At 42.5% G+C, this 26,947-nt stretch overlaps 5 protein-coding genes across 5 annotated transcripts; 4 read left to right on the top strand and 1 right to left on the bottom strand.

Annotated features, from left to right (window-relative positions):
- Positions 1 to 1,437: 1,437 nt before the first annotated feature.
- BCR41DRAFT_161307 (hypothetical protein) lies at positions 1,438 to 2,226 on the bottom strand. The gene has a single exon (XM_022019658.1). It carries the CDS (start codon positions 1,978 to 1,980, stop codon positions 1,477 to 1,479), a length of 504 nt encoding a protein of 167 aa, XP_021877886.1. The 5' UTR covers positions 1,981 to 2,226; the 3' UTR covers positions 1,438 to 1,476.
- A 9,686-nt stretch (positions 2,227 to 11,912) lies between these two features.
- On the top strand, positions 11,913 to 13,067 carry BCR41DRAFT_284956 (putative two-component sensor histidine kinase/response regulator hybrid protein; the record flags this gene model as incomplete). Its single annotated transcript, XM_022020268.1, has 1 exon — positions 11,913 to 13,067. A coding segment is annotated over one exon (1,155 nt), but the record flags the coding sequence as incomplete, so codon positions are not given.
- Positions 13,068 to 13,571: 504 nt separating this feature from the next.
- Positions 13,572 to 14,729, top strand: BCR41DRAFT_311004 (hypothetical protein; the record flags this gene model as incomplete). The annotated part of the gene is made up of 1 exon (XM_022021011.1): positions 13,572 to 14,729. A coding segment is annotated over one exon (1,158 nt), but the record flags the coding sequence as incomplete, so codon positions are not given.
- A 390-nt stretch (positions 14,730 to 15,119) lies between these two features.
- On the top strand, positions 15,120 to 22,352 carry BCR41DRAFT_360209 (hypothetical protein; the record flags this gene model as incomplete). Its single annotated transcript, XM_022025324.1, has 4 exons — positions 15,120 to 20,167; positions 20,257 to 20,402; positions 20,539 to 21,809; positions 21,903 to 22,352. Coding segments are annotated over 4 exons (6,645 nt in total), but the record flags the coding sequence as incomplete, so codon positions are not given.
- Positions 22,353 to 22,440: 88 nt separating this feature from the next.
- On the top strand, positions 22,441 to 25,290 carry BCR41DRAFT_424817 (hypothetical protein). The gene is made up of 3 exons (XM_022030494.1): positions 22,441 to 24,887; positions 25,019 to 25,133; positions 25,224 to 25,290. Exons 1-3 carry the CDS (start codon positions 22,488 to 22,490, stop codon positions 25,280 to 25,282), a joined length of 2,574 nt encoding a protein of 857 aa, XP_021877882.1. The 5' UTR covers positions 22,441 to 22,487; the 3' UTR covers positions 25,283 to 25,290.
- Positions 25,291 to 26,947: the final 1,657 nt, after the last annotated feature.

Here is a 26,947-nt window from a genome sequence, read left to right as displayed (position 1 = left end):
TATAGAAGATTAAAATAGTAAAATAAATGAATGAAAGAAGTCAATGAGCTTTTGGGTTATTATGATTTCTTATATCGCACGCGGACGAATGAATTACGTCCGAAGTGAGCATGCTTGTGAGAGTCTTTTTTCTCTTTTTTTGCGCACATCATCTTTTTTTTTTCTTTATTTATTTCGTTGTGATTGATTCGTTCGAACTGAATTACTGAACTCATAAAATAAATACATGTACATGCACAAACACAGGGTATATAATTGTTTGTTTGTTGTTGTTTGCCTGTTTGCTTATTTGTTTTTTTTTTTTTAAATATTCAATGCGCGCACTGCACACACTTTCCTCTCTGACCATGAGGGAACTCATTCTGTTCGTTACGTTTTCTTCTGCCATAGTTCCATGCTTTTTTTTATTTTTTATTTTTTTATTTTTTTTATTTGACGAACAAACCAACCAGCAAGAATGCTCCAACCAACCAACGTGCCAGTAGAAATCTATAAAATCTCGGGGAGGAAAGGGATTGATCAGGTATGGTAGAGAAGTGCCTTATTTAGAATAAAATTAAGATCAAACCATGTCGCACTATGAGTTTGGAGAGAGTCGTTTATACAGACCAGAGAATGCCAAATGTGTCAAAATGGAATGAGTGCGCCTTGTTTCTTTGTTAATACAATTGCAAAGATTGCTTTCCTATGGTCTCACTTTGCTAGTCTAGCCATATTAGGACGACCTCCCCTCTTTCAAGAATTCCTTCAAACATTCAGGGTATATAACACTGCTTGATAAAGGCCCTTATCCAGTTTAGCTACGACTACTGTAGGCTCTATTCAACACTTTGTTTTGTCCGAAATGAATGATGTACATAGTTAGCCCTTATTGTTTGGTATGTGTACTCTGTAATGTCATAGTTCAACAAACAACAACAAAGCCCTTCTTGGCGACCAAAGGTTTTGTATTGGTGTATACTTGTCCATTTGTCCAAAGTTTGGATGAAAATAACAAACATCATCTGTTCAGGAACAATACCATTATATATGTATATATACTTCTTTAACCCAAACCTTCGATTCGCATGACCAAAAACAGTATGCAATTGAACACAGCACAGTCAAATCGAATCGATGAATCAGCTTTGCATCAGATCTGAAGGGCATGCCTTCTCATTAGTACTAAAAAAAAAAAAAACGTTGCGAACCTGTGTTCCTTGATTTTTCTATTGGTATCTTACTACACAAGGTTTACCTTTTTTTTTTTTTTTTTTTTTTTTTTTGTTTATATATATTTTATTAATTTATTCAATTCTTATGATGACCATATTCCTGGCACACAAGGGCCATATCGCAACTCACTTCAATCCAAAACCATCTTCGTCATTTGCCACCCACTATGTTACAGGACAGTAGATAACCACTAACACCTTTCCCCTCCACTGTATTACATGCTCTCCTCATGCGCTCTCACCCTTCTTTCGCTCTTCTCCTTCAATCCAAAAAAAGAAGTACACAACATGGAATTGAATGAAAGGAGCCAAGGACAGGGGAAGGGTGTACAAAAAAAAAAAAAAAAAAAAAAAAAAGCAGGACATGGCAGGGGGGAAATGCAAGGCGAATGGATGAATCATCCGCAACAGAATTTTTAGAAATTAGGTGTCCAGTCAGAAAAAAGGAGTTGTCAAAATAACGGAACGATTGACAATGACAAAGAGACACACATCTGGCAATGAGTAAGATGATGCTGGGAATCTGTTTGTAGTTTGAAGAAAAATGATGGTATTCGGAAAAATCGCCGAGCAAAAAGAACAGCCAGAAGAGCGCTATCCTTCTTATTGAGCATGCCATAACTTTTTTCTTTTTTCTTTTTTTCTTTTTTTCTTTTTTTCTTTTTTTCTTTTGGCTCGTTTCTTTTCCTTTCCATCTGCTTTGCATTCCATCCTTCATCGTCATCGTTATCATGTAAAGCTCACAACATAAAAAACATGCACACATCTATATACATGTACACACACACACAGGAAAGAAAAAAAAAAAAAAAAAAAAAAAAAGCTCATTCAGAAACACAAACAGGGGGAATAAAGGTAAAGAGTACTACCAAGGTTGCATGCGATGGTTTTTCATTTTGTTGATGTTGACATGGCCAAGAAATCCCGAGAGCGTGCGCCCATTTGGATAAATAAGGATTAGCCTACTGCATAGCCCTGCAAACCCGTACCTAAGCAGAGAAACCAAAAAAATATCAAAAATTAAAGCACAGAGATCGGGAAGAAGGATCTCAAATAAACTTTTATGCCTTGAGCGAAAAAAAAAAAAAGCTGCACCACTCAGCTCACAACATATATTTCATTCGTCCATACTCTCCTCTCTCCAATAGAACATTTCTGTGTTCTTGAGGGTTGTGTCAATAGGGTTGTGTCAATATATGCGTCTTTTTAGGGAGTAGAAGGACAAGAACTGTGTCAGAGGTGCATCAGATCGGACCATGTCACAAAGTCAGATTGAAAGATTGAAAAGGGAAGAGGTCATGAATTCTTTTTTTGGGTTTTTGGTGTTTGGTTTTTGAACTTGTCCTTTTTACGCTGCGGTGTTTATTGCATGTTGAAAATGTGCAATAAGAGATTGGTATGACAACCTCTAATTGGCCATCAGACAAGTTTTTAAACCCCTTCAAAAAGAAAAAAGAAAAAAAAAAAAAAACGCAACACCATTCATTACAACTATCACTGCCAATCATCCTTCCCGCAGGACCAAAGCAGATTGTTATGCTCTCCGAGGGCCAAAAATAAACGCAATTTTCCATTTATTTTTCATTCATGAATATGCAGTTACGGATATATATATATATATTTATATATATAAATATATATAAATATATTTTTTATTTTATTTTATTTTATTTTTTTTAAAAAAAAGAAAAAATATAATGAGGCAGGACGGCAGTGTTACTTTTTTTTTTTTTTTTTTACTACGCGAACGAAAATTAAATAAATAAGAAAAGAGGCGTTGAAAAACAGATCGGAGCTATTTTGTGAATGTACACGAGAAAGAATCCACTCTCTTGTTTCTTAGTCGCCTAGGCTAGATTGAACACGTAAAGAAAATGTGAAGTCGCTTTCAGGCATTATGTCTTGACAATTGATTGAATCCAAAATGGACTGTACTCTGGTTGCAGGAAATTAGTCCAACTTTCTTTTCTTCCTTTCTTTCCTATGATTTGTTAAAAAAGAAAGGAGAAAGAAAAAAAAAAAAAAAAAAAAAAAAAAAAAAGATATGCATACAAGAAGTATATTACAAGGTGAGGTCATTGAGATGAACAAAGCAAGGCAAAGATGTGTATCGAAAATACCGTCTGTACCAGAGATAAGCAATTGGATACTTACTGTTTACTTTGGTTGGTTGTATATACTTTGTGTACAGATTTAATGTCGGTCAATCATGTAGGACCTTTGAGCGAATAATTGAATAGAGATGGAAAAATGCAAGAGCGATCCCTTTCGTATAAACGCCATACAACCCCGCGGAGCATGAGGGTACCTACATAGCAAGCTGTGTAACATGCAAGCAAGGGACCACATGACCTTTTTCCACAGTAGATGCATTTTACAGCGTTGTTTATTATGGCCATATAGTTTATTAATGTTGTGTATTTATTCATATAAAATATTTACGGATGATGTGTTCGTTCAAGATTCAATAAACTCTTTGGGCGAGTTGTTTGGGGTTGGTGGTTGTACGAGAGCCCTGCCTTGTCCTCGGTCAGCCCTAAAAATTAGAAATGAATTTCTAAAAAAGGTTAGGATCGTTTTTTGCTGGTGCGGGAGTTCCAGGAAGAGAAGAGAGGTTTCTTTATTACGCTCAATAAAAAGAAGTGTACATGTATAAATACCGCATCAAAAGACATTGATTGGCTCTCTCTTCAACCAATCCAATTCTTTTTTTTTTTTTTTTTTTTTTTTTTTTTGGTCATCGCCATCTGAGTTTTGACGCGTCGTTATATCAGTCATGCAGAAAAGTGGGTTCAAGTAAAAAGTTTTTTTTTTTCCTTCTTCCTCGAAATAAGCTCATAGTTACTTGTTACTTTCACTTCGGCAAGTGGAACAACAACACATGCGTTATGTCATATTTGTACTCTGCGACTCATCGTACATTTCTGAATTTCTTTATTATATAAATATACAAACGAAAAATGAGAATACAAATGCCTATTCTTCTTTTCGCGCATTTATCCATTTTTTTTTTTTTTTTTTTTGTTGCTCTCAAAGTCTTGTCTATCTTTACTTTCTCCCACCCCTGAGGAGTACGTGTACAACTTTTTTTTTCTTTCTTTCTATTGGTGCGATTGGGTTAACGGTGTTTGTGTTTCTTTTTCTGTTCTGTCTACCTGTAATAGCAACGTTTAACTGATATTTTGTTTAAGCTTTCAGGCACCTTATTTGGGTCTTGGTGATCGAATTAACTATAATGGAGATATTGGTGGCAGAGACGAAGCTTCATAAAAAATTGCTGATGTTGCTAAAGTCTTTTGGATTTTTCTGCTTTCATCCTTTTTACTTTTATCCTCTTATAGATGTTGACGGTTTGCAATCATCTCTTTTTCCTGATATCCAAATGCAATGCAATTGTGCCTTATATTCATGCATTCTATTTAGCGACGCTACATATTCAACACGAATATGTTTATCGCTCGACAACTCTCTCTCTTACTCCGTTTTCTTAAGGCGCATAAACAAAGACATATTTATACATTTACACACCATGAATATCTATATACTTGGTCGTGTATACATTTCTCTCTCTCTCTTTAGTGTTCCTCGAGGCTACAGTTATCAGAAACAAAACATTGATAAATTCATGTCACCTGATCAGAAACCTTGATGTGGTCTTGCATCTATTTCGATGGGACTGTGCGAGAGAGAAAAAGAGATGGTGCATGGATACCGTCTTATTTTATTTTATTTATTTAATTGACTGGGCATGCATAGAAGGCGCTGAAGAGTTAATAAGCTATTTCGATGATTGACTTCAGTTGTCTAGCGTAATCTTTGACATGAAATGTCTGTTGTAGTCTATTCAGTGCCACTTTTTTTTTTTTTTTTTTTTTTTTTTTTTTAAAATATGTATATACTTGGATGCGAAACGCGTCATCGTCGTCATCTTGCACCGTTCTCTCATCTCTGCATGCACGTATGCACGCCGTACCTAAAATGTTTCGATGAATATGTACAATGTGAACACCGTACATAAAATGTATGCAGATTCTGTTACATGTCTGAACCCAAGTCTGTCTACATTAACTCAAGGAAAATACTGCATCTGAGAATCATATACGACAGAAGAAGTACGTGTACATAAGCTCCAGATAGAAGCAATTGTTCTAAAAAAAAAATAAAAAGGGCGGGAAAATGCAACTGTAACCGCCAAATGGAATTTGTTTGTGCTTCACCCAAAAAGTTGGGCGAAAAAAAAAAAAAAAAAAAAAAAAAAAAAAGAAAAGAGGTAGACAACAATAGGGAATAAATAGCTTAAGTTTGCTGCATATAATTTGCTTAGTATCAGTGTCGTCAAGAAGCATGAAAACTATTAGACCTATTGGACTATCTGGGTTGCTAATCAAAGTAATGATCTACTTTCAACACTCATTTGATCCCTATTTGGTCTATCCTTTTCTGGTGATAACCAAAAGAAGCTTATCGAGAACTTTTTTTTATTTTTATTTTTATTTTTATATATTTTTTGATAATGGTAATGATACTAATGGGTGTAGATGCTACTACATCCAAAGAGGATAGAAATCAGGAAACATGTCTATCCGCCACAACTGATCCCATCCCTAAGAGCTGTTTCCAAAAAATAAAAAAAAAGGGGGAGAAAAAAAAATTATCTTAGTTTGTAATTTCATTTGGTGGCTAAAAGGGTAACACAAAATAACCACATTCGGGAGAGCAACATGCCCTAAATGAGATTGTCACGCACCCCACGAATCTTAACGTTACAAAAGCGAGTTTACAAGCTCAGCTTCAGCATTGGTTCATTTGCATTTGCAATTGCCCTGAGAGAAATAACGCAGAGGATTGAATGAAGGGAAGCAGAGGGCCATGTTTAATGTCCTCTCTCTTTCTTAATCTTTAGGACACATTTTCTGCACCCCTCGCATCGTTTCCTTCAATAATCACCCAGCCACACACTTTACTTCTGTTCGAATTGAGATTGCAGACTTGGCTTAGTCTCAATCATTCGAGTGCTTCATCCCATTGTCATTCCTCTCTCTCTCTCTCTCTCTCTCTCTCTCTCTCTCTCTCTCTCTCTCTCTCTCTCTCTCTCTCTCTCTCTCTCTCTCTCTCTCTCTCTCTCTCCTCTCTCTCTCTCTCTCTCTCTCTCTCTCTCTCTCTCTCTCTCTCTCTCTCTCTCTCTCTCTCTCTCTCCTCTCTCTCTCTCTCTCATTACATTTGTAGAACATCATTGTAACTTTTTATTTTTTTTTATTTTTTTTTATTTTTTTTCGTTGTGTGTTTGTCTATCCGTCTAATCTCTGGTAGTGCAACATTTCATCACTTCACAGTGTAATAATCAACATGCATTGGCAAACAAAAAAAAAAAAAAAAAAAAAAAAAAAGAACAAACGGGATATAACTAAAGCTCTTTCGTTTGTGCTCATTCTGTACGATTGATTATTATTTATTCATGTACATGTTTTCCATAAAGTAGTGGATCCTCGTCTTTGCCACGTGTGATTAAAAATAATTTATTGAGCGGCACTCAGGAACATTGGGATTGGGCAGAACAGGTACTTTTTTTTGGCCCTGGCATTCTTTCATTACATGCCAGACGCTATGCTAAGCTAAACTATGTCATGCTTGATGTCGATGCTTTACTTTTCCTCCTCAGAATTCTGTACTCCCTCTTTCTCTCTCTCTCTCTCTCTCTCTCGCTCTCTTTTTTTTTTTATCCCATCTGATTGACTGCGTTTTTTTTTCTTTCTTTCTTTCTTTTTTACTTCCCCTTCTTTCTTTGTATTTAATCACTCTAGACTGGCGACGCTTCTCGATCAGGAACTTTATTCTTTTAATCAACACAAACGGACAAAAGCCAGGATTTTTGATTATATCCGAATTAATACCTATCCATTGAAACCGGATAGACAAAAGAAAGAAAAAACGCATCTATCGAGTTGGAAACTGATCTCTCTCCACTCGGGCAGGAGCAACGACACTTGAACATCATCCTTTCTCTTTTTGCACAGTCAGCTAGCTGGTAAGATGGAAGAGGGACTATTTCGATAAGGATCGATGCGTGCGTCTTACTTTCACACACTCTCTTTTGTGTCTGTTTCCCCTTGTATTCTACCTATTTTGTCTATTCTTTACTTTTTTTGTTTTTTTTCTCTTTTCTTTTATTCTTTTCTTTTATTCTTTTCTTTTCTTTTTTCTTTTTTTTCTTCATTCTTTCCTTTTTCCTTGTGCTATCCCTAAGCTGGCAAATGAAAGTGATGAACTGAAAAAACGGGAAACAAGGGAAAAAGTTGTCTGCATGCCAGACACAGAGAATTTTTTTCTTTTTTTTTCTTTCTTGGGTTGCACAAATTCTGAGGGGTGTGTGTGCGTGTGTTTACTTTTGAGATTGAGAACATCAGTTCCCATATTCATGCTGCCATCCATGCGCATCAGTTTTTTTTTTGTCTCCGAAGCGCCTTCGAGTGACATCAAGGGTTGAGCATTAGGCAAAACTAGACAGACCATGCTGGCACATCTTTGTATGGATAAAAAATAGGGGAGGAGGAGGAGGGGAGGAGGCGCTGTCTTGTCTTGTCTTGTCTTGTCTTGTCTTGTCTTGTCTTTGTCTTTGTCTCTTTGAGTTGTTTTAATGTTCTCGAACATCTCAAGCAGAAATAAATATTAAAAAACTATCAAAAGACATGGACGAGGCAGACGAAAAGGCGGTATTTTTTTTTTTTTTTTTTTTTTTTTTTGCCGCGTGTCCGCATGGATTCTGGAAGGTGAAACTGGCCGTAATGACCTTTTTGGGAACATGCTCTTTGCTTGGGTGAGCAGATTAATGCTTCATTTTCTCATCCAACATGCATGTTACCTTGCATCGAAAAAAAGGGAGTATGATTGTGCAATAACATTCAAGGTGTCTTCCTTTGTAACACGGGTTCCTCAGGCTTCAGGCTGAACGAGTTTTTTTTTTTTTTTTTTTTTTTGTTTTGTACACAACATCAACATGTTCATGCAAAAGATGGATTACAGCTTTTGATATTTTATTCCCCTGCATGTCTTCTAAACATCTCCATTTTGATCCTATCCTGACCCATCAGTGATTTATTTATTCTCTATCGTTGTTGTTGTCGTTGATTATGTTGGTGCATTTGTTGAATGGATCGGGATCCACTCTCAGGGTTCAGGTTTAAAGACCAACTTTTAAAAAAAACGATTGGAGGAGAATGATGGGGGGGATAAATGCAATATAAAGGCCGCAAAGGTTGTTGGAAGCTACTTTAAGGGGCTCTCACCCCACACACGCACGGGCGGGGGCCAATATGGTAGACAGACAAAGGTTCAAGAGACACATTGCATGCCCCTTTTTTCCTTGGTTGAACAAAAAGAGTTAAAAAAAAAAAAAAAAGCAAATTTTGGGTCCAGACTCGGCCATTTTTTCCTCTTCCGTCCACACCGTACAATGTTCCTTGATGATTAGTATGGTTCATACTACTACATGTTTAATAGGCTAAGTAAAGCGCTAAAGGGCAAAGCATTAGGGGAAAAAATCTTTTTTATTTTTTATTTCCATTTTAAAGAGGTGATAAAGAAGTTGTGAGGGTATAGAGACGATCCAGGAGATCTCAGGCAGGCTGAATTGTATTTGTGAAATGCTGTGTCTTGTCGGTGTGTGGATGTGCTGGTTCTTGTGCAACGACAACAATATGTATAAAAAAAAAGCTCTCTTTTAAAAAAAAAAAAAAAAAAAATGGTTGGACGGATGGCTCAGAGGTGCAATGATCAGGTTCAGAAGATCTTTATTTTTATATTCATTGGTTGTACGGGGGTTTTCTTTTATTGAATTTTTTCATGTCTGGATGGGCTCGACAGTTTTATACTTTTTGCATTAGCTTGCTGTAGTGCAACATGCTCATGGTGTTTGAATGAGGCAGCTGTGAACATGCGCGGACCAAAATAAGGGTCAAGAAATGTTTGACATCGCTTGCTTGATAGCCTGATTTGATTGTTGTGTAATCCATGTGCTATTGTTTTTTTTTTTTTTTTGTTTCCGCATTTTTGTGCAGTTGTGCTTGCTTGCATGCATGCATGCACAATGGTTTGTGTGTGTGAAGAGAGCCTTAGTGTTCCGTGCCTGTGCCAGAAGAGGTCTTGAATGGTTCAGAGACGACAGAAATGTGATTTGATGATGAATAGGGATTTAGGAGTGATGCGTTTCGCTTGTTTTGTGTGTGAATTGGACAGGATAGGATTAGCATGCTCTTGCTCCTCTTTTTTTTTTTTTTTTTTTTTTTTTTTTTTTTCTTTTCTGCTCCCATGCTCCAACCCGACTACTTCCCTCAACTCTACTAACAACTAATACTTTCTTCATTCTAAACTATTTTTCACAAAGCACTATCTCACCACTACCTCGAAACAGATTCATTCCATTTCCTCTCAATTCCTTTCCTTTTGTTATTGTCCCTGTATGATCAGCAAATCACATTTTTCTTTCCTTTTCTGTTTTTTTTAAAGGAAATCCGTATATCGCACTAATCCTTTTCTGTCTCTCTCTCTCTCTTTTTCCCATCTTTTAACCTCTCCTTATTGACAAAGACGACCACAAGACGGATTATTAATTTGCGTTTGTGTGTTGTGTGTGCATGCTCAAGTGAAAACAGAACTTCCCTTCGCTTTTGCAGGCAAGGCAACTTTTTTTTTTTTTTTTTTTTTTTCTTTTCTTTCTTTCCTCTCCACTCCCCAAACACACATTCATAACAGTCAGGGCAGTCCATTCTTTATTCTCCAATTTTATTTTATCTTCCGCCCCCCTGGCTCCATCCTTATTTTTATTCCCTCTTCTTTCTCTTTCCTCACCTCTTCCTTTCTTTTCATCGTCCTCGCACCCATTCCCCCCCCCATCCTTTCTCTCTACCTCTTTATTACTATTATTATTATTATTATTATTATTATTGTTATTGTTATTATCATTACATTCTCTCTTCCCTTTTTTATTTCCCAGAGTGAGTGAACGAGGGAGAGTGTGAGAGTGTATGTGTGTTGCCTGTGCTTTTTTTTTTTTTTTTTTTTTTTTATAACTGAATTGCATACATGCTTTGTTTCTGTGGTTTCTAACCTTCTATTCTACTTTCCTTTCCATCTCTACTCCTTGGTGCCCTTCACAAATACCTGACGCCAACCCTTCCACCACTCCTTCTACCTATTAATACAACCGCTACAGCATCCCCCATCCTCCCCATCCATTGTTTCTTCTCCTTCTTCTTCCTTTTTTTCTCTTTTCCTCTTCACAATGACCACGTACGAAGAGGAATACATTAAGCATGTCGGCAACGTCTTCGACCTGTTAGCGCAGGACAAGGACTTTGACCCAGTTTATTTCTCCTTTGTCTCGCCACACCCTCTTCCACTTGATTTTGTTGATGCCACCACACCACAATATATTCAAAAGGTCGATGCCTCATTACAGCGGGTAGTGAAAAAGATGCTCTTGATGGAGCAGGAACTTGCACGCACCCGGAAGCCCCTTCATCCTGTCGTATCCGACATTGTCCTCGCTCCTCCTATTCTCACCCCCCCTGTCGACTCACTCTCGCCCCCAGGTTCAGCTTCGTCTTTTCGGTTGAACGATGGTAATTGGGAATTTGTCAATCATATTCCTACTCACTCAAGTATACAACAGGAGCGCACATCCCACCCACTGCATACGCTCTCGCAAGCAAGGGCCGCTCATACCCAAGTGTCTGATCAATCATCAGTCACTATTCATCGTCCCAAGCCGATTGCATCAGCACTAGCAGCACATTCGATCGAAGCAACCGACAATGGCCCGCTTTGCTTTGTTCAACCTACGGATCTGAATGGTCAGCCATCCGGACATGGCCAGACCATGGTCTCATCACCCATCACAACAGCCGCAGCTGTCAAGGACACCACACCAATCTCACCTTTGCGCACCCCCATCTTATCCAATCTTATGACGACAACAACTACGACAACTGCTGCTGCACCAACACCAAAGACAACTACCGCAACTACGGGTATCGCCCCATGTGTTGACTGCATCCATCAATGTGCCTTGCTCGCAGCTGCAGTGGTTAGAGGCGACCTGGCTGTACGGATAAAATGCAGCAACCCCGCCTGCAGTCAGTCAGACCTAGTCGTTTCCATCAATCAAATGCTTAATAAGCTATCCACATTTACAAATGAGGTCATCCAGGTTACAGCCCAGGGAGTGCAAGGTAAATTGGGCTTCCAAGCGAGTATGAAGAACGAGCACGGTATCTGGAAACAATTTGTGTCCAACCTGAATACCATGAGCATCATCCATTCAGAGCAAGTACGTGATATTGCCTCTGTCTGTACAGCTGTCGCTCATGGTGATCTCAGCCGAAAGATCACAGTTGCTGTCCAAGGTGAAACACTTGTATTGAAAAATACGATCAACACGATGGGTAAGTGAGCATGATTAAGGACTCTTTTATTTATACTTCAAACACACTTGTCGACCGCCCCACTCTATTTTTACTTCTTTCGTCAGTGTCTAATCTTTTTTCTCTAAATATTATATTTCAACTAGTTGATCAATTGCGTTCATTTTCCTCTGAAGTTACTCGGGTGGCACATGAAGTCGGTACTGAGGGTCGCCTAGGAGGCCAGGCACATGTCAAAGGCGTTGATGGAACCTGGAAGGAGCTGACTGACAATGTCAACCACATGGCCGCCAACCTCACAGCGCAGGTCAGAGATATTGCAAGTGTTAGTAAAGCTGTCGCAAAAGGTGATCTGTCCAAGAAGATTTCTGTTGAAGTCAAGGGAGAGATGGGAGACTTGAAGCACACAATCAACACCATGGTAGATCAACTGCAGGAGTTTGCCACAGAAGTATCCCGCGTGAGTCTGGAAGTAGGTACAGAAGGAAAACTCGGTGGTCAGGCCCACGTTAAAGATGTCAGCGGAACGTGGAAAGAACTCACGGACAATGTCAACTTGATGGCTTCGAATCTCACAGGCCATATTCGAGATATCGCCACAGTCTGTAAAGCCGTCGCATGCGGAGATTTGACGAAGAAAGTTAGTGTCCCTGTCCAGGGAGAAATACTTGAACTGAAGGAGACTATGAATACCATGGTGGATCAGCTTAGAACATTTGCCGCAGAAGTCACACGTGTCGCACGTGAGGTCGGTACAGAAGGTCGTCTAGGAGGCCAAGCCGAGGTGACAGGTGTTGATGGTACCTGGAAGGAGCTGACTGACAACGTCAACACCATGGCTGCCAATCTTACAGCACAAGTACGTGATATTGCTGACGTCAGTAAGGCTGTCGCTCGAGGTGATCTGTCCAAGAAGATTTCTGTCGAAGTCAAAGGAGAAATGATGGATCTCAAGAACACGATGAACATCATGGTGGATCAGCTGCAACAGTTTGCCACTGAGGTTACTAGAGTCAGTCTCGAGGTCGGTACCGAGGGTAAACTCGGAGGACAGGCTAAGGTCGAAGGTGTTAGCGGCACTTGGAAGAACCTCACAGACAATGTCAATACCATGGCTGCCAATTTGACAACTCAAGTGCGATCCATCGCCAATGTCACGACCGCTGTCGCAGCAGGTGATTTGAGTAAGACCATCGATGTTGAAGCACAAGGAGAGATCTCTGAGGTGAAGAAGACTGTCAACTCCATGGTCGAACAACTGCGGACATTTGCTGCCGAGGTAACTCGTGTGGCTCGTGAAGTCGGTACAGAAGGTCGTCTAGGAGGTCAGGCTGAAGTCAAAGGTGTTGAAGGTACCTGGAAGGAACTGACTGACAATGTCAACACCATGGCTGCTAATTTGACCGCACAAGTACGTGATATTGCCGACGTCAGTAAAGCAGTCGCCCGAGGTGATCTCTCCAAGAAGATTTCTGTCGAAGTCAAAGGAGAAATGATGGATCTCAAGAATACAATGAACATCATGGTGGATCAGCTACAACGGTTCGCCTCTGAGGTCACCCGAGTCAGTCTTGAAGTCGGAACTGAAGGCAAACTTGGAGGACAGGCTGTTGTCAAGGATGTTAGTGGTACCTGGAAGAACCTCACAGACAATGTCAACACCATGGCTGCCAATTTGACAACTCAAGTACGATCCATCGCCGAGGTTACCACCGCTGTCGCAGCTGGAGACCTGAGCAAGACCATCGATGTCGAAGCACAAGGAGAGATCTCCGAAGTTAAGATTACTGTCAACTCCATGGTGGAGCAACTTAGGATGTTCGCTGCCGAGGTCACCCGTGTCGCACGTGAAGTAGGAACAGAAGGTCGTCTAGGAGGCCAGGCTGAGGTCACAGGTGTTGCTGGTACTTGGAGGGAACTGACTGAGAACGTCAACACCATGGCTGCCAATCTTACTGCACAAGTTCGTGACATTGCGGACGTTAGTAAAGCTGTTGCTCTCGGCGATCTGTCCAAGAAGATTTCAGTCGAGGTCAAGGGTGAGATGTTGGATCTTAAGAACACGATCAACATCATGGTGGACCAGCTTCAAGAGTTTGCCACTGAGGTCACCCGAGTCAGTCTTGAGGTCGGAACCGAGGGTAAACTCGGAGGACAGGCTAAGGTTGAAGGTGTTAGTGGCACTTGGAAGAACCTCACAGACAATGTTAATACCATGGCTGCCAATTTGACAACACAGGTACGATCCATTGCTAACGTTACCACCGCTGTTGCAGCAGGAGACCTGAGTAAGACCATCGATGTCGAAGCACAAGGAGAAATATCTGAGGTGAAGATTACTGTCAACTCTATGGTCGAACAGCTGAGAACATTCGCTGCCGAGGTAACTCGTGTAGCTCGTGAAGTCGGAACAGAAGGTCGTCTAGGTGGCCAGGCTGAAGTCAAAGGTGTTGAAGGTACCTGGAAGGAGCTGACTGACAACGTCAACACCATGGCTGCCAATCTTACAGCACAAGTACGTGATATTGCTGACGTCAGTAAGGCTGTCGCTCGAGGTGATCTGTCCAAGAAGATTTCTGTCGAAGTCAAAGGAGAAATGATGGACCTTAAGAACACGATGAATATCATGGTGGACCAGCTGCAACAGTTCGCCACTGAAGTCACCCGAGTCAGTCTTGAGGTCGGAACTGAAGGCAAACTTGGAGGACAGGCTGTTGTTAAGGATGTCAGCGGTACTTGGAAGGAGCTCACAGATAATGTCAATACCATGGCCTTTAATTTGACAACTCAAGTACGATCCATCGCCGAGGTTACCACCGCTGTCGCAGCAGGAGACCTGAGCAAGACCATCGATGTCGAAGCACAAGGAGAGATCTCTGAGGTGAAGAAGACTGTCAACTCTATGGTCGAACAACTGAGGACCTTTGCTGCCGAGGTAACTCGTGTGGCTCGTGAAGTCGGAACAGAAGGTCGTCTAGGAGGTCAGGCCGAGGTTACAGGAGTTGATGGCACCTGGAAAGAGTTGACCGAGAATGTCAACACCATGGCTGCTAATTTGACCGCACAAGTACGTGATATTGCTGATGTCAGTAAAGCTGTTGCTCTCGGCGATCTTTCCAAGAAGATTTCAGTCGAGGTCAAGGGTGAGATGTTGGATCTTAAGAACACGATCAACATCATGGTGGACCAGCTTCAAGAGTTTGCCACTGAAGTCACCCGAGTCAGTCTTGAGGTCGGTACCGAGGGTAAACTCGGAGGACAGGCTAAGGTCGAAGGTGTTAGTGGCACTTGGAAGAACCTCACAGACAATGTCAACACCATGGCTGCCAATTTGACAACACAGGTACGATCCATTGCTAACGTTACCACCGCTGTCGCAGCAGGTGACTTGAGTAAGACTATTGATGTCGAAGCACAAGGAGAGATCTCTGAGGTGAAGATTACTGTCAACTCCATGGTGGAGCAACTTAGGATGTTCGCTGCCGAGGTAACTCGTGTAGCTCGTGAAGTCGGCACAGAGGGTCGTCTAGGAGGCCAGGCTGAAGTCAAAGGTGTTGAAGGTACTTGGAAGGAACTGACCGACAACGTCAACACCATGGCTGCCAACCTTACTGCACAAGTACGTGATATTGCCGACGTCAGTAAGGCTGTCGCTCGAGGTGATCTGTCCAAGAAGATTTCTGTCGAAGTCAAAGGAGAAATGATGGACCTTAAGAACACGATGAATATCATGGTAGATCAGCTACAACGGTTCGCCTCTGAGGTCACCCGAGTCAGTCTTGAAGTCGGTACCGAGGGTAAGCTTGGAGGACAGGCTGTTGTTAAGGATGTCAGCGGTACTTGGAAGGAACTCACAGACAATGTCAATACCATGGCCTCTAACTTGACAACTCAAGTACGATCCATCGCTGAGGTTACCACCGCTGTCGCAGCAGGTGACTTGAGTAAGACTATTGATGTCGAAGCACAAGGAGAGATCTCTGAGGTGAAGATTACTGTTAACTCCATGGTCGAACAGCTGAGAACATTCGCTGCCGAGGTAACTCGTGTAGCTCGTGAAGTAGGAACAGAAGGTCGTCTAGGAGGCCAGGCTGAGGTCAAAGGTGTTGATGGTACCTGGAAGGAGCTGACTGACAACGTCAACACCATGGCTGCCAATCTTACTGCACAAGTTCGTGACATTGCGGACGTTAGTAAAGCTGTTGCTCTCGGCGATCTTTCCAAGAAGATTTCAGTCGAGGTCAAGGGTGAGATGTTGGATCTTAAGAACACGATCAACATCATGGTGGACCAGCTTCAAGAGTTTGCCACTGAGGTCACCAGAGTCAGTCTTGAGGTCGGTACCGAGGGTAAACTCGGAGGACAGGCTAAGGTTGAAGGTGTTAGTGGCACTTGGAAGAACCTCACAGACAATGTCAACACCATGGCTGCCAATTTGACAACACAAGTACGATCCATCGCCAATGTTACGACTGCTGTCGCAGCAGGAGACCTGAGTAAGACCATCGATGTCGAAGCACAAGGAGAGATCTCTGAGGTGAAGATTACTGTCAACTCCATGGTGGAGCAACTTAGGATGTTCGCTGCCGAGGTCACCCGTGTGGCTCGTGAAGTCGGTACAGAAGGTCGTCTAGGTGGCCAGGCTGAAGTCAAAGGTGTTGAAGGTACCTGGAAGGAGCTGACTGACAACGTCAACACCATGGCTGCCAACCTTACTGCACAAGTACGTGATATTGCCGACGTCAGTAAGGCTGTCGCTCGAGGTGATCTGTCCAAGAAGATTTCTGTCGAAGTCAAAGGAGAAATGATGGACCTTAAGAACACGATGAATATCATGGTAGATCAGCTACAACGGTTCGCCTCTGAGGTCACCCGAGTCAGTCTTGAAGTCGGAACTGAAGGCAAACTTGGAGGACAGGCTGTTGTCAAGGATGTTAGTGGTACCTGGAAGAACCTCACAGACAATGTCAACACCATGGCTGCCAATTTGACAACTCAAGTACGATCCATCGCCGAGGTTACCACCGCTGTCGCAGCTGGAGACCTGAGCAAGACCATCGATGTCGAAGCACAAGGAGAGATCTCCGAAGTTAAGATTACTGTCAACTCCATGGTGGAGCAACTTAGGATGTTCGCTGCCGAGGTCACCCGTGTCGCACGTGAAGTAGGAACAGAAGGTCGTCTAGGAGGCCAGGCTGAGGTCACAGGTGTTGCTGGTACTTGGAGGGAACTGACTGAGAACGTCAACACCATGGCTGCCAATCTTACTGCACAAGTTCGTGACATTGCGGACGTTAGTAAAGCTGTTGCTCTCGGCGATCTTTCCAAGAAGATTTCAGTCGAGGTCAAGGGTGAGATGTTGGATCTTAAGAACACGATCAACATCATGGTGGACCAGCTACAAGAGTTTGCCACTGAAGTCACCCGAGTCAGTCTTGAGGTCGGCACCGAGGGTAAACTTGGAGGACAGGCTAAGGTCGAAGGTGTTAGCGGCACTTGGAAGAATCTCACAGACAATGTCAACACCATGGCTGCCAATTTGACAACACAGGTACGATCCATCGCTGAGGTTACCACCGCTGTTGCAGCAGGAGACTTGAGTAAGACCATCGATGTCGAAGCACAAGGAGAAATATCTGAGGTGAAGATTACTGTCAACTCTATGGTCGAACAGCTGAGAACATTCGCTGCCGAGGTAACTCGTGTAGCTCGTGAAGTCGGCACAGAGGGTCGTCTAGGAGGCCAGGCTGAAGTCAAAGGTGTTGAAGGTACCTGGAAGGAGCTGACTGACAACGTCAACACCATGGCTGCCAATCTTACAGCACAAGTACGTGATATTGCTGATGTCAGTAAAGCCGTCGCTCGAGGTGATCTGTCCAAGAAGATTTCTGTCGAAGTCAAAGGAGAAATGATGGATCTCAAGAACACGATGAATATCATGGTGGACCAGCTGCAACAGTTCGCCACTGAAGTCACCCGAGTCAGTCTTGAGGTCGGAACTGAAGGCAAACTTGGAGGACAGGCTGTTGTCAAGGATGTCAGTGGTACCTGGAAGAACCTCACAGACAATGTCAATACCATGGCTGCTAATTTGACAACTCAAGTACGATCCATCGCCAATGTCACAACCGCTGTGGCAGCAGGTGATTTGAGTAAGACCATCGATGTTGAAGCACAAGGAGAGATCTCTGAGGTGAAGAAGACTGTCAACTCTATGGTCGAACAACTGAGGACCTTTGCTGCCGAGGTAACTCGTGTGGCTCGTGAAGTCGGTACAGAAGGTCGTCTAGGAGGTCAGGCTGAAGTCACAGGGGTTGATGGTACCTGGAAGGAGCTGACTGACAACGTCAACACTATGGCTGCCAACCTTACAGCACAAGTACGTGATATTGCTGATGTCAGTAAAGCCGTCGCTCGAGGTGATCTGTCCAAGAAGATTTCAGTTGAGGTCAAGGGTGAGATGTTGGATCTTAAGAACACGATCAACATTATGGTGGACCAGCTGCAACAGTTCGCCACTGAAGTCACCAGAGTCAGTCTTGAAGTCGGTACCGAGGGTAAACTAGGAGGTCAAGCCATTGTCAAAGGTGTTGATGGAACTTGGAAAGAACTCACAGATAATGTCAACACCATGGCCTCGAACTTGACAACACAGGTACGATCCATCGCTGAAGTTACCACCGCTGTCGCAGCAGGAGACTTAAGCAAGACCATCGATGTTGAAGCACAAGGAGAAATATCTGAGGTGAAGATTACTGTCAACTCTATGGTGGAGCAGCTGAGAACATTCGCTGCCGAGGTAACTCGTGTGGCTCGTGAAGTCGGTACAGAAGGTCGTCTAGGAGGCCAGGCTGAAGTCACAGGGGTTGATGGTACCTGGAAGGAGCTGACTGACAACGTCAACACCATGGCTGCCAACCTTACAGCACAAGTACGTGATATTGCTGATGTCAGTAAAGCCGTCGCTCGAGGTGATCTGTCCAAGAAGATTTCAGTCGAGGTCAAGGGTGAGATGTTGGATCTTAAGAACACGATCAACATCATGGTGGACCAGCTTCAAGAGTTTGCCACTGAGGTCACCAGAGTCAGTCTAGAGGTCGGAACTGAAGGCAAACTTGGAGGACAGGCTGTTGTTAAGGATGTTAGCGGTACTTGGAAGAACCTCACAGACAATGTCAACACCATGGCTGCCAATTTGACAACTCAAGTACGATCCATCGCCAATGTCACAACCGCTGTCGCAGCAGGTGATTTGAGTAAGACTATCGATGTCGAAGCACAAGGAGAAATATCTGAGGTGAAGATTACTGTCAACTCTATGGTGGAGCAGCTGAGAACATTCGCTGCCGAGGTAACTCGTGTGGCTCGTGAAGTCGGTACAGAAGGTCGTCTAGGAGGCCAGGCTGAGGTTACAGGAGTTGATGGTACCTGGAAGGAGCTGACTGACAACGTCAACACCATGGCTGCCAATCTTACAGCACAAGTACGTGATATCGCTGATGTCAGTAAAGCCGTCGCTCGAGGTGATCTGTCCAAGAAGATTTCAGTTGAGGTCAAGGGTGAGATGTTGGATCTTAAGAACACGATCAACATCATGGTGGACCAGCTGCAAGAGTTTGCCACCGAGGTTACCAGAGTCAGTCTTGAAGTCGGAACAGAAGGCAAACTTGGAGGTCAAGCCATTGTCAAAGGTGTTGATGGAACTTGGAAAGAACTCACAGATAATGTCAACACCATGGCCTCGAACTTGACAACACAGGTACGATCCATCGCTGAAGTTACCACCGCTGTCGCAGCAGGAGACTTGAGTAAGACCATTGATGTCGAAGCACAAGGAGAGATCTCTGAGGTGAAGATTACTGTCAACTCTATGGTCGAACAGCTGAGAACATTCGCCGCCGAGGTAACTCGTGTAGCTCGTGAAGTCGGTACAGAAGGTCGTCTAGGAGGTCAGGCTGAAGTCACAGGGGTTGATGGTACCTGGAAGGAGCTGACTGACAACGTCAACACCATGGCTGCCAATCTTACAGCACAAGTACGTGATATTGCCGATGTCAGTAAAGCCGTTGCTCGAGGTGATCTTTCCAAGAAGATTTCAGTCGAGGTCAAGGGTGAGATGTTGGACCTTAAGAACACGATCAATATCATGGTGGATCAGCTCTCCATGTTTGCTAATGAGGTAACGCGTGTCGCTCGAGAGGTCGGTACCGAAGGCAAATTGGGCGTGCAAGCACAGGTGGAGGATGTACGTGGAACATGGAAGGAAATCACATCAAACGTCAATACAATGGCTAGCAATTTGACAGCACAAGTACGTGCATTTGCCTCCATTTCGACTGCTGCAACGGATGGTGATTTCACTCAGTTTATCACTGTTGAGGCCTCCGGAGAGATGGATTCGCTTAAGACCAAGATCAATCAGATGGTTTACAACCTTCGCGAGAGTATTCAAAAGAACACCGCTGCTCGTGAAGCCGCTGAGCTTGCCAATCGATCCAAATCCGAGTTCTTGGCAAACATGTCGCACGAGATTAGGTAATTACTGCACTTTTTATTATGTTTTAAAGTCCTTACTGTAATTTTTGAAAGCACCTAACTTTTTTTTTCTTCTTCTTTTTATTTAGAACCCCCATGAACGGAATCATCGGAATGACCAGTCTCACTCTGGAAACTGAGCTTACCCGTCAACAACGTGAAAACTTGGTGATTGTTAGTCACTTGGCCCATTCACTCCTGACGATTATTGATGATATTCTTGATATCTCAAAGAGTAAGTTGATGCTCTTTTGTTACAGCATTGTAGCTGGTGATTTGAATTTTTTGTCTATAATGAAATATTTATGTAAATTTTTTTTTTTCTTCCTTTTTTTTTTTTTTTTTTTTATAAAAAAAAAAAAACTACGTAGTTGAGGCTGGTAAGATGACAATTGAGCAAGCTCCATTCTCGTTGAGAACCCAGGCATTTGGAGTACTTAAGACTCTGGCCGTGAAAGCTCATCAGAAGAAACTGGATTTGATTTACAATGTCCATAACGATTTCCCTGACCAACTTGTGGGCGATCCACTTCGCCTTCGCCAAGTCATCACTAACTTGATCGGAAATGCCATCAAGTTTACAACCGAGGGTAGTGTTGTTCTAGACTGTGTCTGCAAAAACAAAACGGATGTTGGTGTTGAACTTCAATTCTGTGTCTCGGATACGGGAATTGGAATTCAAAGTGATAAGATCGAAGTCGTCTTTGATACGTTCTGTCAGGCTGATGGTTCCACCACACGCAAGTACGGTGGTACTGGGCTCGGTCTCTCTATCTCCAAGCGTCTGGTGACGTTGATGGGAGGTGATCTGTGGGTGAATAGTATCTTCGGAAAAGGATCACAATTCTTCTTTACAGTGCGGTTTAACACAGGTACCATGTCTGTGGATCAGATCAATCTCAAGACGAAGCCATATGTTGGACGTCATATCCTTTATTTGGGAACGATGCGCGACGATGTCATTTCTAGCTCAGTCGTAAGAACGCTGGAGGAGCTCAAATTCAAGGCTACGTATATGTCATCACTCGAGCAAGCCCATACTCTAGTCCAAGCTCCGGGCTCGGGCTCGGGCTCTTCATCTGAGAAATCAATGTTTGATGTGGTGATTGTTGACAATGTAAAGGATATCCGCAAGATCAAGGAGATCCCCATGCTTCGATTCCTGCCCATTGTGCTGTTGTCCATGACCACACCCTATATCAGCATGAAGGTCTGCCAGGAATTGGGCATTGCCAGCTATTTTAACCCACCAGTGCAACTACCTGATCTGATGAATGCCTTATTGCCTGCTTTCGAGTCTGCATCAGCGTTGCCATCTGATGCTGAGCATGCGATTCCATTGCATATTTTGCTGGCAGAGGATAATGTTGTGAATCAGAAGCTTGCGGTCCGTATCTTGGAGAAGTTTGGACACAAAGTGACGATTGTCTCGAACGGCAAGATGGCAGTCGAGTTCTACGATAGCAAGCACTTTGATTTGATTTTGATGGATGTCCAGATGCCGATCATGGGAGGATTTGAGGCTACGCAGGAGATCAGAAAGCTAGAGTTACTCAAAGGCAGGACCGAACACTTGCCCATTATCGCCTTGACTGCACACGCTATGATTGGTGATCGAGAGAAGTGTCTTGCTGCTGGCATGGTAAGTTTTTATTTTATGCATTGTACTAAGTGCTATAACTTCCTGCTTTCTAGTTCATTTCTTGATCTAATTTGTTTTTCTTTTTTCCTATAGGACGAATATATCACAAAACCACTTCGTGTCAACGAGCTAATTGCGACAATTAACAAGTTCCCGCCTAAGAACTGTCCGGATCTCGCACAACATGATCCATATTTCGAATTTCCAAATCTGCGATTGAGCTATAACCCTCAACAAGATCCCAAGATTAACTTTTACAACAACAAGAAGTAATCATTTCCTTTCCAAAGTACTACTATTTAGTCATTTCACTTTGTTACTTTATTATTATTGTTTTGTTTTTATCCTGCTTTTTTGTCCGCTTTCATTTTTGTGCCAGTTTATTTTTTTTGGTTTTTGTCTGCTTATATTTATTTCCTTATTATTCTTATTCATTCGATATTGGCATTGGCAATGGCAGTGTGTACTTTTATTCTTCTGCAATATACCAGCACCAATAGCCAATAAATATTAAAGAAAATAAAACATTAGTTATGAGTGTTATCCTTGGAATGCAGAGCTGTCACGGTCAGAGTTTGTTTTGCTTTTTAGCTTTTTTTTTTTTTTTTTTTTTTTCATAATTTCAGTTTGACATTAGGCAAGAAAGCATTATAAAAAAAATAAAAAAAAAACACCGGAATGAGCATCTCGATTGACTCGTATGAAAGTGGGTCTATTGAAGGTCTCTTTGGTAGTCAGGTCGAACAGCGTGTAGCTCATCATGTCGACAGTGACGATGAACCAGAGCGGCGACAGGGTTTAGGACGACGAATGAGTGACAGCAAAGATACTATGAATTCCATCAACAGTACGGTTGCTACCAGCAGCAGTAGTAGTGATGCTAATGGCGCACCTACAAGAGGCTATTCATGGCTAGTTTTTCTACGAAACCCTTGGAAAAAAAGATATCATAGATCCCAACAACATCGTCATAACCTCAACAGCAATAATAGTCGGTCATGGTTAGGGTTTTCACTATATACCCGTATCCCTTCATCATCAACGTCAACAACAACAACATCAACAATAACAAGTTCAGCATACAACATGATTCGCAAAATCCAGATGTATACTTCTTTGATGATCACGGGCGCCGTGAGCAGCAAGTGGCGCAAGAGTTGGTTCATGAGCCTAATTCTGATCTCAGTTGTCTTGACAGCACTTTCTGGAGGATATCTTTTGAGCCAATTACAGCATCCTAATGATTTGGGTACTGTGCCATTGTTGAGAGAAGGGACTGACAGTAGTAATTCTAACGGCCTTCAATTAGACACAGGGCCAACTAGTGGATCTAGAAGAGATAAGGGTTGGGGGAAGAAGCAGCCTGTCCCTGCAAAGGAAGATCCACCTTTCGGAGCGAGCAAAGGGGGGGAAACAACAGACGAATCCGATAAACCAGCCAAACATCTACCATCTCATGAGAGTAGCTCATCATCTGTTAGGATATGTAGCCTGGAGGATGTGGCTAATGGAGAGTGGATCTATACTTCTGTAAAAGAAAGCAAACAAGAAAAAGTAGAAGTTACTACAACACCCGTTGATCAAAACTTGAGTTGGACAGGGTATGGGCAAAATGGCTGTCGACCTCACATATGGAATGAACGATACCTTTTGACACCATCTTATGGTTTCAACAGCAACTTTACAACAACACCCCTCAACAGCAGCAGCTACTTGCAGGCAGACCTACAATATGCACAACATCTCAAAAACTTTCGGTGGCAGCTAAGTCCTCGTCAGGATCCAAGGCATCCTAATCAGTTTCTCAGCGAATGTCAACAACCAGAGATGGACGTTAGTGACTTTGTTGATATTCTCAAGCGAACGCCTATCGTAATGATAGGAGATAAGTTTCTAGAGCAAGAATATCTTGCTATCGAATGTATGATTCTTGGGATGCAGGACCAGCTTTATATGGATGCTGGGATCAAGCCCACAACAGGCAGAATAGACACAAACGATAAATCAGCAGCATATGAAGAAGGTAAAGAAGCCTTGGTAGCAGGATTCGAATACAGAATCGAGTCGGAGATGCCTTCTGTGATTGAGCTCAAGATCGCCCCTGGATCAAGAAAACAAAACCATCATCCATCTATCTACAGGAAAGCTAAGCCTGGTCAAATGCGACTTGTCGACCGTGTCTCCAATTTGAGCTTAATCACATTCATCCGTTCAGATGTTCTTTGGGACCCTGGAATGTTTTTAGTGGATCCAATCCATAAGCATACAGTCAAAACCGCAAAGGAGATTTCAGAAATGGAAGCTAATGGGCTCCATCCAGATTGTAAGGTCGTTGGAATGGCCTTACTTTGTGAACCAGCACGAATCGAACATTACCGTAAAACGGAAGCAAACGAGAGGGATAAATCTGAAGGTTTGACGACGACGGCTGCATCATCAACGTCATCGTATTGGTGGCAATGGTGGATAGGATCGGATAATGCTCCTTCAGAACAATCAAAAAGTAGTACTGGAAGCAATAATAATCTAGGAGATCAGGATGGCGATAAAGAGGAAGAAGAGATGCTCTATGGATCGGATCTGGACCATGATATAATTAATTTGAAGTGGACTGAGTTACTTGAGGCGATTGTGAGTGATACCGCAGAACATCGAGCTAGAGCGTCAATGCGTAAAAGTACAAGTGAAGAAGATATTGAACGCAAACCTTTGGTGATGATCAGTAGTGGACATTTTTGGGAGTATGATCCTAAGGATGTGACAACGGGGTTTATGGACGGATGGTCGAATGATGCTGGCAAAGGTCATGAAGAGGCGAAAAAGATGAAAGCGCTGTCGAAGGCCGAGCGAGATCAGATTAGACAGAGTCGAGATAAGCGCAAGAAATTGTTAAGACAGCAGTACATGAGGGTGTTGACTAACATGTTGGATTACATCAAAGAAAAGTATCCAGACCTGAGAGTCTTCGTCCAAACCAGTGTCAGGCGTAGGCCGTGTGGTAATGATTCTGATAAATACAACAAATCAATTGAAGAGCTGAAGGATCAAGAAGCAGCTCTCTTGAACACACTGACCAAGGTATAGATGAGAAGGAAATGATAAAAAAAAAAAAAAAAAAATGTATGCAGTATACAAATATAGTGTTGTTGTTACTATTTTTTATTAATATGTTTTTTTTTTATTTTTATTTTGGTTGATTGGTCTCATAGACTGTGGTAGCAAGGATGCAAGATCCATTATATTCGTTCGTAGACACAAAATTCCTCAGAGAATTTAAGGGCTCTGTAGCAAGCACGCGGCACTGTAGCAATTTCATGATGCCAGGTATAAAGAAAGAAGACGCTCGCGTGTGAATGTTTAATTTTCATATTGTTGACGCGTCGTTTTTTGTCGATCCATTTCTACTTTCAATAGGACCACTAGATACCCTCGTCCATCATTTGTATGGCGAACTCTATAGATTAGATTTGTAGACAGACACACATCTTCATGGTGCACATTAACATTTATACAATCACATATCCATACTCTTAATGGTCGCTCATAACTATCCTATGGGATATCACGATAACATTTGCATGAAAATAGAATAGAGGGCTGAACTCTTGGTTTTCTGGAAACATAATGCTTCTACTTCGCCTTAGTGAGAGGTACTCTCTATTCAAAAAAAAAAAAAAAAAAAAAAAAAGGGGAGGCATAGAAAGTAGAGTGACGGAGTTGTATATCAGCGTTGCGGGCTTTGCAAAGCACCAAGTCGCAAAAAAAAAAAAAAAAAAAAAAAGAAGAGCAACATATTGTTTGTGCTCAGCTGATGTCAATGTTGTTGATAACCCCTTTTTTTATTCCTGTCTTCGATTACACTGAACCCCTTCTTTACTCTTTTGATAACATGCGGATATGGCACAGGCACACAAAACAACACACCTTTTTTTTTGCTACTTCTTCCAAGAGTCCATGTCTTTATTCTTCACCTTTTGCTGGACCGCACTCACTTCCTGATTTCTCTTCCGAACTTCCTTGCTCCGCCTATCCCTCCTAGCTGGGCCAGACTTTTACCCATTGCGGAGTACCACAAGAAAAAGTATTGGAAGGAATAAACGTTTTTGTCAGATCAATAGTCACCCCCATTTTTTTTAAGACCATACAGTTACGAGCTTTGCTCAGATAGCAATCGACATTATCGATTTGACAGGTTTCAATCTTTGAGTGAAGTGTCTATGCCTCTTGAATTGAAATGATGGCTAGTGTAACTTCAGCAACGTCCAGTTCGAATCCAGCTCGAACCATCTCTAAGCCCAGGCAACAAAGTCTGCCGCGAAACCATACACAGCAACAACAACACTCAGTTATCCATCAACATCAGCCATTCCCATCCTCAACTTCTTCCTTCTCTTTCCGTAACTCAACCTATTCCTCCTCTAGTTTCTTGGGACCTAATGACTCGACCCGTTTGTCGCTTTTTCAACAGGGCACCAGCGCAGAGTCGAATGGCAGCAACGGCAGTAGTAGTAGTTACTTTAATTTCTCTGGTCAGTCCCATTATCAACATGGGCCAGCACCTCCTCTTATTTCCACATCCAGTTTTACTGGCCGACGTACAACAGCAGCTCGAAACCATAATTATAGCTTTATAGACAATGCGACTCCTGCTTCATTTGCCTATGGAACAGGGACAGGGACAGGTGCGGATACAGCTGTTCAACAGCAACAGCAGAAGTACAGCAGCACAACGTTCACTGGCACAGCGAGGGGAGGCCATAGTAGCCACCTGATGAAGCCCAGGGCAACAACAGTTCATGAGCCCTTACTGCATTATCAAGGAGATTCAGAGTCAGAAATCAACTCGCTTTATACCATTGACCATCACTCAACGACAGTCCCTGTAGCAGCGTTAGCAGAGCATGAGCTGGATTATCATCGTCATGAGATAGAAGGGAACGATCGACTGTCATATTTTGGATCTGCAGGACAAGATTACATGTTAAAACAGAAGAGAGCTCGTCGATCTAAACTGATTTGCTGGGTAGACCTAATTGTGCTGATCATGTTTACGCTGCTACTAGGATGGAACCCAGAGGACAGGATATTAGAATGGGACTGGGTATCGTTGTCATTGACAGCCATGGCCATTGCGCGGA

The sequence above is a fragment of the Lobosporangium transversale genome (assembly GCF_002105155.1).
Source record: "Lobosporangium transversale strain NRRL 3116 chromosome Unknown BCR41scaffold_42, whole genome shotgun sequence".
Lineage (NCBI taxonomy): Eukaryota > Fungi > Mortierellomycota > Mortierellomycetes > Mortierellales > Mortierellaceae > Lobosporangium > Lobosporangium transversale.
The sequence above is the reverse complement of the archived record's forward strand: the minus strand, read 5'-3'. Positions and strand labels throughout refer to the sequence as shown.